Source organism: Sinocyclocheilus anshuiensis, unplaced genomic scaffold (genome assembly GCF_001515605.1).
Source record: "Sinocyclocheilus anshuiensis isolate Anshui unplaced genomic scaffold, SAMN03320099.WGS_v1.1 scaffold1391, whole genome shotgun sequence".
In the NCBI taxonomy this organism is placed as follows: Eukaryota; Metazoa; Chordata; class Actinopteri; order Cypriniformes; family Cyprinidae; genus Sinocyclocheilus; species Sinocyclocheilus anshuiensis.
Genome location: NW_015540990.1, coordinates 279,695 through 302,681, shown reverse-complemented (window position 1 = coordinate 302,681; position 22,987 = coordinate 279,695). Strand labels below are relative to the sequence as shown.

The 22,987-nt window shown below is 38.3% G+C and overlaps 1 protein-coding gene across 1 annotated transcript in view; it reads left to right on the top strand.

Annotated features, from left to right (window-relative positions):
- LOC107690206 (protocadherin-9-like) overlaps positions 1 to 22,987 on the top strand; it is a 301,385-nt gene that overhangs the window by 58,587 nt on the left and 219,811 nt on the right. The window contains exon 4 of the mRNA XM_016488465.1: positions 8,233 to 8,334. Within this exon, the coding sequence (XP_016343951.1) occupies positions 8,233 to 8,334 (102 nt within the window). The remainder of the gene's footprint in view (positions 1 to 8,232; positions 8,335 to 22,987) is intronic.

Below are 22,987 nucleotides of genomic sequence, written 5' to 3'. Positions count from 1 at the left end.
TTTGTTTACATTGAATTGTTTTCATTATAATACTTTCCCCCCAATTTTTCTTTACTGTAATTCAAGTGTTTTGCTAGTTTGTTTTAGTTCTCATTAGTTCGTATTATTCTTAATGACAATTCCTGTTATTGTAATAAAGTAGTAAATCAGAATAAATTATATTTAATGTAATCAATTTACATTTTAATTATGGGAGGACTATGGAACAATTGGATGATTATTTTTTATTTTAATAAGAATTTGTTTTTAAGGTAATTTATTATAACATAAATAACATGCAAAATATCTTAATGCAGCATATATGTTACTATCTTGACACGTTTTTTTTTTTTTTCACTCAATGATCACACCGCTTTCCTTCGCCCATCTACCGTGTTTTAAGTAGTCATTAACCAATAGCGCGGTCAGGGGTCCTCTTTAGATCAGTAATGTTCTCTAATGATGAGAACGAGGTCCCCAGTAGAAATCGATAAAGGCTTCGTCTCTTCTGAATGAGCAGCACAACAGCAGACCTCTCTGCCATCCACTATCCCCCCGTCTCGACTGCTTAATTGATTGAGCGTTCCTCTGCTTTGCGCTCAGGTCTTGGATTCCTCAGGGCGAGTATTACGTGTCATCTAACCAAAGGGCCCAGTAGATGGCGGGACGATAGAATAAGATTTGGATCGATTTGGAATATTCTCTGTCACCAGACGCCATAATAGAACGGATTCTGTGTTCCCCGGTCATCTGGTGTTGCCGGTGTGACCTTTCGTAACCTCAGACATCCCCACTGAGAGTTACATTTCTTCCTTTTCATGTAAACCAGCTCATAGCGGCATTTTTTTCTTTGTATTCTCTACTATATTTTTTCTCCCTGGAGTGTAGGCTTTGGTTTCTATAAGGTGCAAATGAATTATCATTTCAAACAGTCTTCAGAAATATATTTGTGTCAGCGTGGACGGAGAGTTTTGCATGAGAAAGAGCCGTCTCTTTGAATGTGCGCTGGATACATATGGTTATTTGAGGGGTTGGTAGTTTGATAGGCTTTTGTTCTTCAAGAACAATGTGAAAGGCCCCGGCGAAAAGCAATCCTCTTTAGTTCCTGAATGATACGAGAGCGCTGAGGATAATTGGGTGATATTTTTAGTGGTGGCCCCGGCGTTCAAGCTGTTTTTTTGTCATCTTAGCGAGAGGCTCTCCCCGGCCATTGTCAACTTAAATGGAACGTCGATAAGTTTTGAGCCCACCGTGAAAATGGGCTTAGCGGCAGCGCGGTAAAAACAAATCTGAAATTTGCTGAAGAGACTGATTGTTGCCAGTGTTCAATCAAATGCTAATGCTCTCTTGTGCTCACTTTCTTCTCTTCCCTCTTCACTACAGCCACATGCACACTGGAGTCTTTTGAGGCTGTAAGCTGCATTTTAAACATGACGTTAACCCCCTAAACCATTTTTATATGCAGTACAAAATATAGAACTCAGTTGACTATAGCAACTTGTTGGCATCTTGGTGGCTTTAAAAAAAATACATGGAAGGTAACATTTTAACCCATTTGCTGTTTGCTATTTTTCTCTTATGCTCACCAAGACTGCATTTATTTGATTGAAAGCACAATCAAAACAGTAATATTGTGAAATATTATTAGAGTATAAAATAAATGTTTTCTATTAAATATATTGTAAAATTACATTTATTTCTGTGATCAAAGCTGAATTTTCTGCATTGTTATTCCAGTCTTCAATGTCACATGATCTTTCATAAATCATGCTGACACATTTATTTTTTTTTGTTATTATTATCAATGCTGCTTAACATTTTTGTGGAAACCATGATAAATAGAAAGTACAAAATAACAACATATAATCACATATATTTGCAGATATGTTATAAATGTCTCTACTGTCAGTTAATTTAATGCATCATTATTAAACAATTATTAATTTCTTATTTGTACGTTTGTCACCACCTGAATTTTTGAGTGAGTTTTGGTAGAACGTGGTTTTCATGCTCATAAATAACCGAACTGAATGTGTGCAGAATGACGTTAAGCACTCAGAAGAGGAGGGACTACTGTATCTGTCGGCAGTGTGTACGTTACCTGTGTCAGTTCACAGCAACAGTGCGGATCTGTACTAGAAAGACTGAAGGAGAGAGATAAATAAAGAACGACGGAGAAGATGTGCTTCATGGCTCCTGCTCCTCTTTTACGAGCTCATTTGCAGCGCTGGTGCACCAGTAACTCAACCATAGTGAGGAGACTATAAGTAAAGGGCCGATTATGAATGCGATATATTAAACATGGTGGCAAATATATTAAACATACTGGGCCGATCTCAGGAGGCAGGCTAGATAATGCGCTGATTGATTTTTATTGAGCTGTTAACTATTAATGCAGCTGTAACAGAAGGAAACCTGCGGACATTTATCAGACCTGTAACACGTGCTTCATACGCCGTGGCTGGAGTCGGCTGTGAAAGATCCATTTAGTAATGATCAAACGGCCCCCCGTCACGGGGTCACATGGTGGCTCTCGGCGATGATGAGATTTCTCTGAAGGTAATGCGGTTGGTAAACAGTCGGTGTGGAGGATGACGATGTGTATTTATTTACGTTGTATCCTCCAGGAGCTCTTTGCCCTCAGCTTCAACCTTAATAAAATGTGTTTAGTTATCTCTTGTTTTTTTTTCTGCAGGCATCTGCAGTTTCGCTAAGTGACCCATTGGGGCTCGGTAGGAGGCACATGTTGCCACTGTAACTGGAAGTTTGCCTGATTATCATGCGGGGAAACAAACAGAAAGGGCTTATCTGGAGAGAAGTGAAGTGCACTGAAAAGATTAATTAGGCTGAATGCTTTGGACGCTTTAATGAAGAGGCCTTGAGATGAGGCGCTCACGCTCCTTCACACAGGTGCACATCTCAGCTGGGTCACGTGAAGCACTTTCAACTGTGCCAAAGTCACCCACGTAACAACTTTAGCGCCGGGACCACCCTCGATTTTGTGACGCTTTGTCACAGAGACCGCAGGAACTCACAGGCATCACCGCGGCAAGAAGAAACCTAATTAGGAAGAATCAAAAGAACGTTTGTTTAAAAAAACGACAAGTGATACTTTAGTTTAAAAAGCTGCGGTCAGCCCTTGACATTCTCATTACGAGCTATTATTTTTGGTGGGTACGTTTAGCTTTGAAGAAAAATAGAGGGCAAATTTCTTGATGAGTGTGTAATGAAATTACAGGCCTCAATTTTAAAAGACTGTTTTAAATTGAGGAAAATATGAGGAGTAGGAAACGGAAGCATGATTTATAAAACGTACGCATGTATGGATGTAGGAAGTCTCCGGTGTGACTTTGAACATGAAAGGCCTGAAACATCTATGAACATGAACTTTAGGCTACATAAGCCAAATTTCATATGCTCTTGCATTTAGAATATGTCATAGCAAATTCATAACGTGGGCAAGTAAGGGGCACTATAGTGGATGTTTCATCTTATATGTTTAGTTTTGAAGTTTGAAGAAACAGGTTGCATGGTTCTCAGAGTCACTGAACACCTGGAAATGTGTGGAATTGTGATTTCCAGGCCTGGGAAAGTCATGCATTTTTGTATACATGAAAAATATATACTTTTTTTCTGTTTTTATTTGGCTAGAAATATTAGTAGGTGTAATCTGTGGAAAAAAATTTTCTGCCATGGGATAAAAAAAAGTATGCAAATGTATTTTTCATAATTCAGACTTTTTCCTTTGTGATTCCGAGTTTATATCTCACAATTCTGACTTTTTTCTCACAATTCTGAGAGAGAGAGAGAGAGAGAGAGAGAGAGAGAGAGAGATATAAACTCAGAATCGCAAGATATATGTACATAATTATGAGATAAAAACTCACAATTGACTTTGAATTTTTTTATTTTGTGGCAACAAAACAAAACAAAACAAAACACAAGTAAAAAAGTATGAATTGTGAGAAAAATATAAATTAATTTATTTATTTATTTTCATGCCAGAAACAGGCTTCCATTGTAATCTCTAAAAAATGAGTTTGAAAATAATTATTAATAAATGTTGTCCAATAAAGGTGCACAAAAAGACCACCAATAACAGGACATGCACAGACTATAAATTAACACCTAGTAGCTAAAACTCTCTCTTTATCTTAATAATCGGTGGCGATATAGTTTATTTTGTGTGAAATTAACGGGCCCCTGAAGAGAGATACATCATGAGATCAATAGATGTGCTGTGGGTGTTATTGTTTGAACCAAAGCTCATGTGATTGACAGAGGGTTGTCGTACAGTCCCATAGCATCCCTTCAGGCACATTCTATTTTTAAAAGCCCTTGATTTATATCATCCGTCTGGTTGTGGTGTCTTTATGAAGCATTTGATGTTAGTGTGTATGTGTGTATGAGCGTTTGACCTCTTTCCTGTAAACATGGCCCTCTGTATAAAAGCTCTCTATATAAATGATGATAGATAATCTAGATAACAAGAGTAAATGGAAAAGTGCCGTCAGCATCACCTGTCTATCATGCACGCTCACACACACACACACACACACACACACACTATTTACTCTTGAAGAGTGCCAGGCTACTTAATCCAGAGTAATATTCCCCCCCTTAATCACATTCATAAATTGGTAATGCTATTCATGCACTTGTGTGATATATGGCAAATTATAATGTCAGCGTGTCTTAGCCGTGCCGCCGTCATTTGAATATGGGCTCTATTGCTTTAATAAATCATGGTGGGTGGGATATGGAAGTCATTAGGTTGAATGACACTACAGAGTTGTGTAAAAAAAGTGCATTCAGCTCTCATATGCATCACGTTGTTAATCATAATACGACTATTGGGGCCATCATGACTCTCAAGTGCGATAGACGGAAAAGAAAAGAACTAGGCTTTTATTTTGTGGTATTTTATGTAGGAATTTTATTTATTTATTTTTAAAGAAATTAATATTTTTATTCAGCAAGGATGCATTAAATTGACCGAAAGTGCAGTTTTTGTAACAATGTAAAATCTTTAGCATTAAAAAAAAAATAACAATAAAATAAAAAATCGAAATACATACATATATAATGGTTTCCACAAAAAGAAAGAAAGAAAGAAAGAAAGAAAGAAAGAAAGAATGAATGAATGAATGAATGTATAATGATAATAATGAGAAATGTTTCTGAAGCAGCAAATCAGCATATTAGAATGATTTCTGAAGGATCATGTGACACTGGAGTAATGATGCTGAAAATTCAGCATTACATCACAGAAATAAATTGCAATTTTAAATATATTAAAATAGAAAAGAGTTATAATACAATAATATTTTTTATTAAAATGTATTATAATATTTTTACTGTATTTTTCAAATAAATGCAGCTTCGGTGAGCTAAGAGACTTTCACTTTCAAAATAATTTAAAATCTTACCAAACCCCACATTTTGAATGGTATATTTGAATGTATATTTAATCAGATTTAATGAATTAATTTTTGTGTTCCAGGGTGGAAAAACAATAATTTCCACAAATGCATTACCTTTGTTTTTTATTCATTTCTAATGAAATCAATTCTTCCTGTTATTCCAATTCAAATTCCAGTGGGGTGTGCCATTCACACCCATCAACTGAAAGGCAGTCAGTTATTAAATTCTGAATTACCCCCAACCCAACTAAACACCAAAATGCATGACCCAAATCTGTTACATGTCGACTATTAGAACCAAAGCAAAAGCGTGACTAGCAGAAACATGGAGCTGAAACCTTCCACAGTACATTTTTGTGATTTGCTGCAAATGTATTGCACTAAACATGAAGTACAGAGGCTCTGTTTTCTACTTTCTTAAAGCTCAGAATATATTCAGTTCAGCAGAACATGCTTTGTTTGAGGGAATGAAGGACAGATGACAGACAGCTTGTACTTTTACAGAACGGAAGCAGGCTTCCTTCTGGCTTTGATCACACATCTTGCTGTGAGAAAAGCTCTCGAATGCACACAGAAGGCTTGTTCTCACGACTACACACACCAAACACGCTCTGTACGTGCCAGAGTAAGATTACAGTAAAAATATAAATTAATAATACAATTAAAGAGTACAAACCATACGCCAGCGCTCTAGAATGCGCTTTCCTTCACGCTCGCTCACTAATGGATAGAGTAGAGAATCACGCTGGCATTAAACGACTTTGCCAACTGCCAAAGCATGTTGTCCAGGTCAACGTGACATTAATTAAAACACAGAGTGTGGGCGGCACCGAGCTCCAGACAAATAAGTAAATAGACATAGTGGTAAAGGAAACATACTTTTTGACGCCTTGGCATCGCAAACGTAACTTCAGATTTCATGAGGCGAAGCGCGCAGAGATGGAGTAGAGATAAATAGCACGTGCAAGAGGGCGAGGGTGTGCTCTCGAAGGCGTTCTGGGGTTAGAGACAGTGATGTATGCCCGGGCCTCTCGTCGGCCCTGCCTCATTACTGGGTGGGCATTTTGTAAATCAACAGATAATTACGGTATACATCATAGTGTTCGCATGGCCGCAATTTACTGGATTTTGTTGGAAAATGAAAAACGGCTCTTTCCGAAGCAAATAAACCATTTCTTTAGTATTCATAGCATCTCCAGAAGGCATTTGAGCGCAGTAGCTTTCGAGTTGCCTTCTTCACGCTTTTTGCGTGACCTTGAATCTCATGCGATGCTTAGCGCGCGTTTCGTAATTTCCCGTCTTGCCTTGTTCGCCGTGCATGTAAATATACGAAAGCCTTTATTTGTTTTGTTTGTTTGTTTTCTTTCAGGTCAGCATTTAGGTTTTAATTCATGGCTGTACGATAAGCAATATGTTTTAGCTTCTCTCACTTTGTTTGTGAATTTCAGTGAGGTCACCTTGCCTTAGCCAAAGCCTTTTTGATTGCTTTGCCTGCTTGAGTATCACTCTAATATCATTTGAAATGTCACCACTCATATGTGTTTGTTTCATATGCGTCCCTCTTTCTATTGCATGTAAAAAAAAAACACAGAAGAGAAAAGACGGAGCGTGCACGCGAGAGAAAAGCAGATTACCTAACAAAGGGCAGACTGATTTGAAAGCAGGATATTTCGCTGAGATTCACAGCGGAGGTTTGTCAAACACAAATGCCGTATGCTTATAAAGGCAATTTTATTTTCAAAGGAGATATAATCAGTCTGTATCATTTTGGACACAAAGCGTGAAGAAGAAAACATCTTCAGTTCTGCCTCAGCTTAAAAGCGCTGTGTAATTTGTCACCTTTTGAGCTCACTGAGTGTTTGGAAATTGAGAGCCCCCTAATTGTATGCTCGTGTGTAAAATATTAAGGATGCTGCCGAAGGTCGGAAATTCTCAGAAACCGTGTTTTTCTGTTGGGTTTATGAAAAGTGACAGCATGCCATTCATTCTCCTGGTTTTGGAAGTGTCTTGTTGAGTTCCATTAAAGGCCTCATGTAATAGGAAGCACAGCATTTGTAATACCTGTTGAAACAGGAAATTGGTGTGGCCTGAATTGCAAGATTCAGACTTGAAATAGCAAGCGTCATGCGCATTCTAAAGAAAAAGCAGGTTGTGTCTATCAAACACGAGCCTGGAAACACGAGACTGGAAAATCTGGTTTAAGCTAGTGGTTTTGCAACATAATGGCTGGTCTAAACTGGTCATTTAATGGTCCAAGCTGATCCATGATGCTTCAGATTTCAGATCTAGTCACCCAGCTACTAATCAGCTTGCACCAACTTATTTAAAATAATTTTAGACCTTATTCCAAAAAAAAAAAACCTGTTTTCCCCCCAACATCGGTCATGATATTGAATATCGATATTAAAATTATTTTATAAATAATTTGTAATATAATTTATTTATTGACTGATAACCTACAAATGGCTGAAGATTAAAATTCTGAAATAAAAACAAATACATTTTAATGTACAGTGTGCATATTGATTTTAATATGTTCTGAAAATTAAATTTTAACAACGTTAATAAATTATTATTATTTTTGTTTTTAAAGATTGAGAGGTAATTGAATCTAAATATAAAAATGTCATATCCAGTATCCATACGTATAACCAGTATTATCCTGTTTCTCTCATTTATTCTTCTGTGAGAAATCTATTTTCCTCTACTTTCTCTGGTTCCCATCACTCCCCACAATTTGTGATTCCAGCCATATCATCACTCATTTCACATCTTTGAAAAAGTTGCTTACTAGGTGGACTTGTAACCCTGCCTTTTCTTGGCTTTTAAGGGAACGCTTACCCGTGCCCGCACCGAACTGAACCCCGACTATCTGGACCTTCGCTCCCGAGCCGAGCTGAACCCAGAGTACTGGACTCCCTGCACTCCTCTAGTGAGTAACCCTTGTTCAGATTGTTGAGATGGCTGCTGTTGAAGCCCCATTAGAGAGCGGCACAGGTACACTTTTCACCCGCTTGTTTGTATGTCTTCTCTGCTTATTGGTTTCTTTAGTGACCTCTCTAACGATGGTCCCTTCACCGCTACATCATTATAACTGAGCTAATTTTACATAAACACACATACCTCCCTCCCATTGCTCTCATTACCTGAGTATGTGCAGGGATTTTTGTCTTCTGGGGATTGGGACAGTTTACATGAAGCTTTGCTTGCCACTGGACCTAATGATGCTTGTTTTTTTGGTTTTCATTTTTTTTTTTTTGAGCTTTGTGCAGAAAGAAATGCATATATGAGTTTGAAGCCTTAAAATGTTTCTGGTGGCTTTTCAGGAGCTAATCTTGGCAGCGCTCTTGACCGGTTACATCAGTCGATGCTTGTCATATGCAAGTGCTAATGCTAATTATTATGCGGTTTGATAAAGGTGAATGCCTCGCTCCTTGTGAATGCTTTCATGACTTCTTCGTTTGGGGACATTCAGATGATATATGTCCGCTCCTCACCGACTGTTATCCTTTGTCCTAGCCGATTTAATACTCTCATCAGAAGAGTGTGTGCTCAAATGCAGTGAGTGAAATCAAACACATAAATCATCCACAACACCTTTCTTCTCATTCTACAGAGTGCTAAAGACTTTACTTGGGCTCTATATGTGTGTGTGCATTTGTAGGTGCTTGAATGAGTTTACTAGACCCCACAAGGTCTATGTGGGTGTGACGGGGAACAGACATAAAATAAGAGGGTGGTGAATGGAGAAGTAGAATATTTGCAGTGGAGAAGGCAACAAAGGAAATTCAGAAATAAACCATGACTGTAAGACAACAAATAGGGCTCGTTTCTACCACAGGGACCTTATGACTCTCGACATGCCCACTTTATAGTCATCAACACCCCTTCAGCTCCATTCTAAGAGCATGTATGGGCTGTACTGTATTCCTGATCAACATTTCACCCTATTTTTGCTCTGCATCTTTCCTTTTTCCCCATGTCACTGCTTCTAACTTCCAGCATGTCTGCAGGGAATATGGATCCACTCTGTCTGCGGTTGGAATATTCTCCCGGGCAGTCGATGAGATGATAGAAATGACCTGCGTGTTTCCAGATGTCACCATGCGAGTAGCTCAGTGTGCAGCCAATTACAGTGGTTTTCCAATGGGACTGGTACTCATCATTGGAGTGTGAATGGTCACTTTCCCATACCATCCTGTGGTGAACTGTCCATTCACACTCATTGCTCTCTCATACAGAATTAAACACACAGATACTTATCTTGTAACTAAAATTCAGCATCAGAATGGATTGAAATTAAAATATAATTAAACTTATTATTACTTTCAAGGTACTTAAATGTAAATGAATGACAGTTGCATGTAAATGGATAACATCCTGGAAATGTTCCACCAGTTCTGTTTTTGTGTCTAGAGTACAGTACAGTGTCAGAGATGTTGTTGATCTGATAATAAGAACCTACTGCTTTAGGAAAAGGCTGGTCTTGATCAGTGTTTCAAATGGGTGATGGCTGGAGTGTTAGAGGTCTTGTCTGATGGCTTTCAGGACATCAGTTTGAAGAAACTAAAGGAATAGGCTAGTCCAGATTGTTGTTGGTGAAGTGAGGGCAGACTCAACAATTCTAGTGTAGATCTAGACCACCATATTGGGGCTAGTTTAGTGTTTACCTCCCTTTCAAGGTAGTCGTTTAGTTATAAATCTTGCTGTAGGGTTTCAGATGGGCAGGTTGTTGTGACAAGAAGTAAAGCTCCATTTGACGCCTGTTGTGAACTATCCTTTCCAAGTCGGAGAACTTCTTGGGGCCCAGCAGGGACTTGTTTCAAAGTAGGTCAAAACAAGTTGCTCAATTGTCGATAGGACCACCAAACTGTCATGAGTTCGAAGTCATTAAAGTTTCTTACGGCCCCTGGGGACTAGAACAATAGCTGATCTTTTAAAGCAAGTTGAAGCAGCATAGAGGTCCAGCAGGTGGCAAAGAAAGTTCGGAAACCTGTAGTTGTTCAGCATTGTGCTTCAAGGACTGTCATCATCTTCCCTCGGGAGAATTGGGGTCTGGTGGCCCCTCTTTTGTTCTTGAAGTTCTCTTGGTTATATGTACAGATGCACCCAGACACAGTTTGTTAATTTTCTTCGTGCACCAAATGTATTTCGTCCTGAACAAGCCGGTTTGATAAATGGCTTTGTAAACCAGCCGGAATCGTATTCTGTTGAATTGCTAATGGGATTAGAGCTGTATTATGAAAAAGGTTGTTTTTGGAGAACATATTGCTTGTTGTCTTGAGGTCAGAGCGAATGTGCAGTATATCTTGTACCCTCCTCTGTCATCTCTCAAAGGTCAGCAGTGTGATTAACCTCAGGTCAATTACACCCAAGATGCTGCACACAATCTGTTAGAATGCATTAGTTTGGGGATAAGTGCACGAGGCAACCAGTTTTACTGATCAGAGGTGATCCTTCAGTTCCAACTGCAGCTCTGCTAATATGTTGTGCATCTCGCCAAATGTCAGTTATTGCTCCCCTGAGCCTTTAGAACAATATTGCGACCGATATTAGTTATTGAAATGAGCCGCAATTAACACAAAACCAATTGAGTTCATTATGGAGTTCATCCCTCTTTATTGCTCTGCAATCAGTTGCTGTTCTCACCTCAGGACCGTGGATGGAAGGGAAGAAGTCAAGCACAGTAAGTCGACAGTACACTTCAGAGCGTGTCAATAAATGGTCCTTCATGCCTTACACCGTCTTCGAAATAAGCCGGCCTCTCATTACAGAAAACACGGCTAGTGCATGTATATCTTCACTAGTGATGGACAGATAGGATAGATTCATTGCTTTGCTGTTCAATAAGTGGCTGTTGCAGCATAACGGAGAGACTTGTCATTGGGTATCTGCCCTGGCGAGCCCCAGGTGCATGTACTCATGGTTCGCAGGCAGAGAGGAATCATGGGATTGATTATGAAGTCATTCCAGGGTTGTGTGACTGTCATAGCTGCTGTTTTCCTCCGTCATGTCCTGGAATATTCATGAAGCGGAGCTAGGCTATGTCTGAGGAGACCTGTCGGCAGGGAAGAGAAACATTTCTGAGCTTGTAGGGACATCCTTGAGAAGGAAAAATGGCGACTTTTAATTGTTTTTTCGTGTATTTGCACGCATTATTGATTTACTGACCTTCTGTCGGGACAAGGTGGTTTGAAGACAGACTAGGGCCAATTTATTCATTCCGGTGAGAGGGAAATGAGCTTAGCTCTGCCTCGCTGACTGAACTGAGTGATGACTGGGCCTACAGTAGGTGCTGATTAGCAAGATTGAGCGCTCTTGATGCCGTTAGAGTCTCGCTCATTAGATGATATGAGGCACGTCGACTCTTTGGATCCTGCTAGGCTGTTCAGTAATGAGAACCTGAAAAACCTCAAAAGTTACAGAGAGCATTTATTTAATCTGAATTGAGGATGTAACCAGGGCTGAGGGAGCAAATGTAAAGCTTTACAAACTGGACATTGATTAAACTCCATAAGTTGGTCAATACTCATAGTGACGTGAGTGACGTGAGATGTGGCCAAGTATGGTGACCCATACATGGAATTAGTGCTCTGCATTTAACCCATCCAAAGTGCAGACACACAGCAGTGAACACACACACACCGTGAACACACACCCGGAGCAGTGGGCAGCCATTTATGCTGCGGCGCCCGGGGAGCAGTTGGGGGTTCGGTGCCTTGCTCAAGGGCACCTCAGTCGTGGTATTGAAGGTGGGAGAGAGCGCTGTACATTCACTCCCCCCACCTACAATCCCTGCCGGTACGAGACTCGAACCCACAACCTTTGGGTTACGAGTCCGACTCTCTAACCATTAGGCCACAACTTCCCCCCATAGTGAAGGTGTATTTACTGTAAGACCTTTGTAAAGAAAGAGAGACCTCATGAATTATGCATGTGTATAGAGCTCCCATTTCTGTTCTGAGATAGGAAATGGATCCCTTTCTTAAGTAAAGAGTAGGGATACTCCTGGGGCGAGGAACTCTATCTTTGCATTAGTGAGGTTGTCTGCATTGACTCGGATTGAGTGCTAGAAGCTCCAGACAAATCCTTATCCATGCTTGGATGTTAAAGGAATAGTTCACCCAAAGCTAGCAATTGAGTTATCATTTAAACATCTTCACGCCATTCTAATAGAAGCCTGTTTTTGGAATAGAGCAGCATGAATTTTCTTCAGAATTTCTTTTTTTTTTTGTTGCGATAAGGCCCATAAACACCAAGCTAACAATGTCAAGCTGTCGTTGAGCGTCTGTTGGCCTAGTTTTTGCCGTTTGTTCCACACCATTGCCAGTAGTCTGATCACTGTCATGGCTTTTCGGACAATTGAGCATGTCAAATAAGAGCCTGTCAGTGAGTGACCACTCTGATTGGGTGTTCAGCTTAGTGAACCAGTGCATGAAAATAACTTAAGTGACAAAAGCAAGTAAAGAGTAAAATCGAAAAGGGGCACAAACAAGAATGCTCTTCTCATTGTATATTCGTAGTCCTAGCTCTTCCGGTTTCGTATTTTTTAATGTTGAATACAGACTACTGCCATCTGCTGGTACGGAGAGTTGGCTGTCGTTTTTGTGGTATTTTGATGCACATTTTTTTTGTCCCAGGCGCAAATGATGTGAAATGGCACCACAGTCGACTTTTGGTGTCTAGGCCTTTAAATGGCAGAACGAAAGTCTTTTAATTTTTAAAACGACATAAGGGTAAATGAGTAAATGAGTAAAAAACTTTGCCTGATTTCAGTGAAATGGTAAGTCACAGAACATCTTGTTGGAACTAATACCCTTTTTGTGTTGTGGTAGAGTCTTGTTTGAAATCAAGTTTTGTCATTATTAAGTTGTAGCAGTTGTTTGTTGTATAGCCTCCAGCCTTGATTTGGGCCATTTTCTTATTGTCTCCCTCTTTCTCTTACGGTTTCATTGTTTCTTTCTCTCTTACTTTCTCCACTTGTGTTCTCTTTCCATCTCTCTCTCTCTTTGAATTGCTCGCTCTCTCTGTATTATTAAGAGCAGAGCTGGTGACTTGAGATAAGTGGTCACTCCTAGAGGCGTCTGCTGGTGAGGGCACTCTTTTATTTGGTCAAGATGGATGGTTTGAAACATTTCCCTGAAACTAGCAGTCAGCATTGCCACTCTTTAAAATGCTTTTGTCTGATAAGAGCTCCTGCATTAGTGTAGAAGGCAGGGTCCAGGTACTCACTTCATTCATCAGAGTCCTTATAGTTCAGCAGCATAAAAAAAAAAAAAAAATCTGGTCATCCAACTTTTACCTCCCCAGGCCAATGACGACCTATTTTATTTGTGCTTCTTTTTTATTTTCAGATAATAAAACTTGCATTACAGAAAATGTGACTGACTGAAAGGGCCGTATACTTTAAGAATCAGTGTTGAGTTGATAAGAACATGTAGAACAAATGTCATTTTCTGCCCCAGTTTGGTGGATGTGAAGGACAAGGTTTGCCATATCTTGACAGTCTCGGTTGCCTAGTTGTTTCAGCAGCAGATGTTTTTCCCATTTTGTACATTCGATTGTCATGTGTCGCATGTTTCCTGGTCTTTGATGATGTCATAATGCATCGTTTACACAAACCTGTCAGGTCTTCACGTTTGGTGTACCTCAGTCTTTCAGTAGATGTCACTTCACGCTTATGCACATCACCTGCAGTCTATTTTTACAGGGATGAGGAGACATATGCGGGTAGAACGAGTTGTACAAGTTTGTTGGATGGAGTTTCGCTGAATGGATGTTGGCAGAACCATGAGTGCTACACAGAAGCTAATAAAAGACAGACTCACCGATACTTTGACACTATTGAAGTTTTTTGCTGTCACTCCATGTATAGCACTTACGGTTTCACAATGTCGTTTGCGAGTAAAATTAGCCAGGCTATTGCTTCGGTGAAGTTTTCAGTAGATTTAGCGCTGGCTGCCGTGCAGCACAAGCTCATTCGCTTGTGTTGTGTTCAGAAATATGCCAAAGCGCTTGCATTGGCCAAGCATTTGCGTGCTTGTGAAGAATGTTTGTAAAGCTGTATTCGAACTGTCTACTACTTTCGCAGTTGGCCCCCTTCTGCCAGTCAGTTTGTCTGCGTATTTACAAAAGTTGATTAAGGGTTTAACCCTTTGTGAGTAGTACGGGTTTGTATTCATGTGTGATTTAGATGAGTGTGTGTTAAAGGCCTGATGGACCAGCTGTGGTGTCTGGCTGTCAGTTTTATGCAGATGAAGAGTTCAGATAGTAATTATCTAAATAATTAGCATGTCCCAAAGGAAAGTAAGTTTGTTCTACTTCAGGCAATCCTGTCTCTTTGGTCTCTGCTGCCTTCATGGCATCTGTCCTAATGGCACAGTTCCATATATCTAAAAAAAGAGGCGCCATTTGTTATCTGACTCGATTATTAATCTAATAAATTGGCATTAGGCACCTAAACACACATCCTGGAAAAAATCCATCAGATGTGTGTTGTTGTGGTGTGTGTGTGTGTGTGTGTGTGTGTGTGTGTGTGTGTGTGTGTGTGTTTTTTAACAAGGTAAAGTTCGTTGTGTGCCTCTAGTGGCCACAAAAAGAACTGCAAACATGTTTTCAAGCATGATTCAACAACACTTGTCTGCAAATGGACAAAAAAAATAGTTGCGTTCCAAACTCACACCACAAAAAAAGAAATGTACATTGAGATTTGATTTTATACATCAGTAATTGACTGGATCAAGTGGTTTCTATATACTAAAACAATAAAAGTGCTTGATGTCAGTCTAAAATGAAAGAGGCGTAGCAATTTATTACATTTTGATTACGAAGACAAATGATTATGATGAAATTTTTTTCCTTTATAACATGTATTCAAGACCTATTTTCGAAGTGGCTGCTATTAGTTCTTTATGGGAGAAATGCTGGAAAAATAAGTAAATAACTGAACAGATACAAGTCACTTATCTCTGCCTATGACTGATGACTATCTAGCATCAGTCAGCGTTATTGCTTTAACGAATCCAATCGATCTGAGATGGTTGGCTGTGGTGCTGCTCTCCTCAGGGCCCGTATCGCCCAGTTGATGCTGATGATCTCTTATCAATGAGAGAGTTAACAGTGACTTATCACTTTGTGGTTATCACCAGTATTTTCTGACATATTGCCACTATTTTAAATAAAGAGAACACCTCTGCGGCTCTGATGGAGGATTACAGTGCTTAAAACAGGCCACAGACGTAAAGGATTTACATTTGGCCTTTAAACAAGGCCGGCCTGTCAATACCCCTTAACCTCAGAGATCTGCTGCTTTCATGCCAGGATGGCCCATATATGAAGTGGTTTAGGCAGATAGTCCTTCAAAATGCCCCATTTTTTTCTCTCTTTCCTTTGCACACATACACAGTTTTGGCCTTTTGAGATTTGGGGCACTGCTTTCCAAATTGACTTTTATCAAACTGTCTCAGGGAAGTAGGCTTTGTGGGTGGGCGGCACTCTATTGTTCTCCTGCATGTAGTAAAGAATGAAAGAGGAGCTGTTCGATATATTTTCTGCTATCGTCAAAAAACCCTGCCAACCTAAGGGCAAGCTTATTTCTTTCACCCCACCACAATCACATGTACAAAAAGAAGCGAACCAAAATTGAACAAAATAAGTTTTTTTTTTTTTTTCATAAAGAAAGGGCCCCTGTTTTTGGACTGATTTACTTGTTTGTTTGCTTATTTATTTATTTAGACATAATTCCCCCAATAATTTCCCCAAATTCTCTTGACAAATAAATGAATGAATGAATGAATAAGCAAGCTTGATTTGATAAAAAAAAAATCTATTACAGTAATTTACTGAGATTTAATGTATTGAGAGTAATTTATTGTAAAAATAATGTCACTATAAAACGGCTTGGATTTATTATTATTATTAATATTATTATTATTGTTATTATTATTATTATTATTATTACTATTATTATTATACTTGTTTTTTTTGTGTGTGGTTTTGAGGTTGTGAACTGGACTTGTATTTGTGAAGTTCACTCACACAGAGACACACGTACACACAAACACAGTCATATGATATTGTTTTAAACCAGATTGTTTTGTGCAGAATTAGATATTGTGAATTATAGGTCCTGACCCTTTCATTATACTAAGAGGGCCTTAAAATGAGATGGATGTATGAAAAACATAGTGTGCTCCTTTAAACCTCTTGCATGTCTGTCTCAGTATTATAAATCTGGAGTGTTTAATCTGTTGTTTCATGTATGAGAAAACACCCTTACTAATGTCATCATAATCTGTGTGGTGACCTAAAAGTAAACAGCCGTTGAGTAGACACGGGCTGAAAGTACGCTGAACATCTTTAAACTATATATTGTTGCTTGATGATCTTCTGATGAAAAAAATGTATCAGCATAGCATGTTTCAGTGCATTGGGATTGGTTCATCATACAATGTTGCCAGATTTTCTCCAAAATGCTGCCTATTGCTTGGAACAGCCTTTCTGTTGAGAATGTGCCTAAAAAGTTGCTTAGGTTGGTAACTCACTCTGTTTTGCAACAGAGGCATTGTTGTCTAAAAAATCGAATCTCCTACAAGCTTATTATGGTTTACTGTAAATGAAACTTCCTGTCATGAGATCAACCTCGCCTGTCATCCAGAGACGCAGGTAGAGCTTCTGTTCTCTGACATTTTCGTCTTTGCAGGGACAGCGTGATCGCCCCTCTCTAATATGCGTCTGCAGGGATGAAATCTGGAAGTTCTAGACCGGACTAATTGGCTTCGAGGCAGATATGCAGGGCAGCAGTTCCAGGACTGCTGTAGGCTATGATCTACCTACTAACTCAACTTGGCAATTAGTCTACATAGGTTATATATATTCTACAGCTGGATAGCACCGGTGTTGAAAGTCAGCTAATGGACTCCCATCTTTAAAACACCTACTTTTTATTATTAAAATCTTAATTTCTGTCCGTCTCTCTTTGTCTTGCTTTTCTCTAATGAGTGTTTTCTGTGATAGACTGTGATGGGGGTTTAAGTAGTTACTTACTCTACAACATGTTAAATACAAAAAGTAGCTATATTGAAGCTAAGTAAGCATTATCTCTCTAATTATGTAACTAATTATTTGTTCATCATTTAGCTGATAATTTTTCATAACAGGCTAACTTATAAATAGCTCTCATAAAGAGTGTCTGCTAAATGATGTTAATGTAAATAACTGGAACAAAAACAAATAACCAGTAATTTTCAACTAAAGTTTTATTTTGCTACATTAAAGAGCATAATATGTAGCACAAAGACATTTTCGCATACTGTTTAGTAATGACTCTTACTTGACTCAGATATTGGATTGATTTGCATCAATGAATTGATTTGCAAAAATTAATCAGTCTTAAGAGAGAGAAACAGTGAGAAAATGAGTGAATATTGGTGACGATGTGGGCATTTTAACGAGTACGAGTACGAGTACAGGAGACCAGTATCGGTATCGGTGCATCCCTAGTATAATTGTATATTTTTATGTATATAGTGTACACTACCATTCAGAAGTTTGGGCATTAATATTTTTATTAATCAAAGATGCATTCAATTGATCAAAACTGACAGTAAAGACAATTATAATGTAAAAAAAAAAAAAAAAAATCAGTTTCAAATAGATGCTGTTCTTTTGAATTGTCTATTCATCTAAGTATCCTGAACAAAACAAAACAAAACAAAACAAAACAAAAACAGTATTCCACAAAAATATTAAACGGCACAACTGTTTTCAACATTGATAATAATAATACATGTTTCTTGTGCAGCAAATCAGCATATTAGAATTATTTCTGAAGGATCACGTAACACTGAAGACGCTGAAAATTCTGAATTCAGCTTTACCCTCACAGAAACAAATGTTTTTAATGTTTTAATGTTTATTAAACTTTTATTAATATTTCACAAAAAAAATAAATAAATAATAAGAGACATCAAAAACATTAAAATTTCATACCAACATAAACTTTTGAACAGTAGTGTACATGTGTCAGAAAGATATATTTGATAGTTGCATCACATCTTGCTGATTTTCAGCTTCACGTCGTGAGTGTAATTTTTTTTAGGATGTCTGAACAGGAAAAAAAATGTGAAGCATACATCCTGTTCCATCTCAAGCGTTTTTGTCAAGCTGTTTTTGAACACATCCTGTGTGAACACCCACTAAGCCTGTATGTACAATACACTGGGATGAAAATAAACACCAATGTTGTGTTTACTCGTGTCTTTACTGCTGCTTGTTGGAAAAAAAATAGCTTTGTGGAAAATTGACACTAACAGCTGTTCTATTAAACATTGTAGTTAGTGGTGTCATTACATTTAGTTAGTTACTCATAAAGAGCAGAGGCATATGAAAGATGTGCTCATTTATGAATTTTAGATACAAATACACCATGTTGGAATGGATCTGACACCAAGTGCCGTCTCATTGAACCTCATCGTCTCAGCAGGATTCTTAAAGAAAGTCATGGGAGAATTTGCTTCGATTCTGAATTCAGCGCAGCTGTGCATGCGTCCGCTTCCATTGGCTCGGTCTAACGCTGTTTGCGTTTCTGTTTCATATACATGTAACGTCAGAAGCCAGTTCACACAAACACTTCCATCTGTGTCAAATTAGCATAGCAAAGCATGACCATACAAACTAGCCAAACAGCGTGTGACAGTTCTAAGTATGTGCACACAGCATGGAATCAAGAGGTTACACACTGTCTTTGCTCTCTCTTTCACACACTCTCGTTCTTTTTTTTTTCATTTCTCAGTCTATAAATTCCACAGCATGCTTGACTACACTTTGCATAAGCATATCGTCGCTGGGTCAAGCAAAGACTTTAACGTAGCCATAACGTTAATAGTCTAGTGCAGAGGTTTTCAAACTTTTTAATTCCAAGGGCCCCAAATATGATGACCACCTAAGAAAAATGCATAGTATTATGCAAAATTATATAACTCTTTTTTATATTGTTACTGTACTGAAGCCAAAACAAATTATTCCATATTTTCCAGAAAATATTGGCTTTTGTGTGAACTGATTTGATGTTAGTGGTGTTTGTGACTGAGTGATGTTTTATATACAAAACCATTCATCTGTTCAAAAGTTTGTGGACAGTATGTGTGTTTGTGTTTTTTTTTTTTTAATAAAACGTTTATTAAGCAAGCATGCAGCAAATTGACCAAAAGTGGCAGTACATATATTTATAATATTGCAAAAGGTTTCTATTTCAAGTAAATGCTGTTCTTTTAAACTTTCCATTTATCGGAAAATCAGAGCAAAAAAACAAAAAAACAAAACAACAACAATGGTTTTCACAATGATATTAATATAATATCAAAAATTAATTTTACAATTTTTGAACGCTGGATGAATGGCTGCTGAAAATGTAGCTTTGCCATTACAGGAATAAATAACATTTTAGAATATATATTTAAAATAGAATACAGTTAGATTAAATTAAATCTTATCGTTTTTGTTTTATATTTTATATTTGCCAAATGAATACAGTCTTTTGTGGTGAGCATAAAATAGATTTTTTCAAGAAAAAAAAAAAAAGAAAATCTAAATTCTTTTGACCAGTAGTATAAACCTCAAATCATAGCGCTATTCACAATAAATATTAAGCTTTCCAGTGTTTTACAGAAATACATTTTTATTTTTTTAGTTTTTTTAGTTAACTGGACTATCATACTCACAACATTGTTCAAGAGAAGTTTTTTGCACCAATTTAGTTTTTCATGTCTATTTTCTATTCATTGTCCTCTCCCTGACCCTAAGGATTTCCTAAACATTCTGTTTAGCTACTGTATCTTTAAGAGTTTTATGTAAATGACCACACTTCTGAACTAACCTCCACGTGTCAGCATAGTTTGAACTATCATTCATCCTTTAATATGAAAATGTGGACTGTGATATGTTAATGAGTTCATAACAGATGATTCTGGCCCATTTTTGCAGCTTCATTTGTTTTTAAACATGTAAACCAAGGCGGAAGCTTTGCGTTTTGAAAGCTACAGTATGCTTCCATAGCGAGATCAAGGAAAACGTATTTCCTGCGTCATGTCCCCTTTAAGACTCTTGACTGGGGTCCTCATTAGCAAGTCTAACGAGGTCACAACTAGCCCTTTATTTCTTTCCTTTTCTGACATAATATGCCAGTGTCCAAGTAGAACTGAGAAAATGAGATGCTGTTTACAATCTGCGGCATCATGGGATCTGTTCATATCTAATAAGTGAGTCAAAAAAGAATAATTGCTAACCAGCCAGCTGCCATTATTGTCCATTAAGTGTATTGTGGTCGGCGGTATGGCGCATCTGAATGCTCCGCCGTATGTAATGAGCTATAATCCTGCCTGGCGTGACTAAAAACGTCCACAGCAGGGCCTGCTCTATTGCACAAGTTCTCGCTCTAATCAGAGCCAAATATTAAGGGCGAGGAGATTAGTCAAGGTGCAGGGTGCTCTTTAAATAAATAAATAGTGGCAAGAGAACAGAAGAAGCAGAATATATGTGTTCGACGGCAAGAAACAGTATGAGAGAGAGGGTCTCGGGTGGTCAACCTCTGAAGACCCTGCACTCTTTGAAGGCCTCATTAGCCAGTGTTATCTGTGTATTGACACTACAACGGGTACCTGACGGGTTACTGTGTGCGGCTTGCGTCTTGGCCCAGGCATACAAGGCTGTTCCGATGAAATAAGACTTTGAAGTTGATTTTCCATTTGAAGAACTATCCATCTGGGATTTTATTTATTTCCAATTTCTCTTTTTTCCTTCTCTTTCCTTTCTCGCTCCTCAAGGCTAAAGGGCTTCTATGTAGGTGGTGAAGAAGAAGATCGCTCTTTGTTTTCTATTTATTTTGTTATGATCTCCAGCTGAAACAATCAGAACCGCTGTGTGTTTTGTTAATAATTAAAGCGGCCAAATCAATCTCGGAAACCCCGAGCTAGACGTCGCTCTCGGAGAGAAGGAGATGAGAAAAGATGGAAACGGCCTGCAATTAAACGGCAGCTTGCACTTCTCTGTCGCAGTATTGCATGCCGGAAGTTGCTTGCAGTAAATAGTATTGATCCGAAATACAACTTAGATTTGGTTGTGTTCATTTCAGGACACTTTGGAACTCTTTTAGCGGCATGAATGAATCAGAAACCTCATTTATATGTAGAAACAGCGAAGAAAGCACATGCATGTTTTATTAGTTCTCTGAAAACTTCAAGCTCAATAAACACCCACTTACATGTTGTTTTAACATTTTATGCCTTCAAGCTTTTATGCTGCTGCTGTTTTTTTTTTTTTTTTTCCAATTATAGCATATAGAAGCGTGTGCGTGTGTGTGCAAGAAGAACAAACTAACACGAGAGCGGTGGAGATGCAATCACATCATCATGTCTCTATAATCTCCAAACAGTAGGACTGGAATTTATACCTCTATTTTCTTCCCTACATCCCCCTTTCTTTTATGTTTTCAGACAAACTATTGGCATAAATGAAAGTTGAGTAGATTCTATTTTTGAAGAGGTTTACATTTATACCTTTGACAGATGCAGTTTATTCAAGGCGAATTACATCGCGTTTAAGCTCCTGATTTTATCGGCACATGCATTCGCTGGCATTCAAACCCATGACATTGCTAGCGCCATGCTATAGTGCTAAGAGTAATTTGTTTGAATGTGTAGAACTCAAATCATAAAGTACAGTAATATTAAATGATGCTTAACTTAAACATCCAATGAGATGCTTTAACATGCACGGTTTTCTTTCATGGTGATGTATTTCCTCTTGAAACAGAATGAGCTTGAATTTATTTTACATTATTATTTCCATAGCCGACTTGCCATACATGGATACTAGAAATACAGTTTTTAGAAGCCAGTTCATTTTCGGCAAATTAAATAAGTAAATGTTAGCACAGCTAAGTGCACACCGACGAAACATTGATTTTTACTTGCTATCAGAGTTATTTTAGAATCATTCATGTACTGTTATTAATATATTGAATTATAGTATTAGGTTTTTGTGCTTTTGTCATTTATTTATTTTTTTATTTTTTTATTTTTTTTTCAGTTTAGCTTTCATTTAATTAAGCTTTAATATTTCCGAACCCAAGTTTAGTTTTTCATCCCCCCCATACATTAATGCAAAATGTATTTATTTATTTATTTTTTTATATAATTTTTTTCCCCCTGCTTTCTTTGGAAATGGAATTCATGACCCTTAAAAACAGGGTTCCTCTTCAGGAACTCGAGCTGCGTCGAAAACGCTAGGGGAACGCCCTTCAGCGTGACGGGCTCTGAACCTCGTGTGTAATCAGACCAATAGATGGGCGAGATGTCACGGCAGGGGACGTAATGACCAGGAGGCTATAAAAGCACGTGCGGTGAGACCAGCGTCAGCTTTTTGTCATTCAGCAAGCGCTCTGTGTGTGTATCAGTCTGATATCTGTTTGTGAGTCTTAATTGGTGTTGTCTGTCCCGTAGGGAAGAGAAAAAAAAAGAAATATGTCTAAAGCACATGATGAGAGACACCAAGTAGGGGCTGCACTAGCATACAGCCTCAAAGCTAAC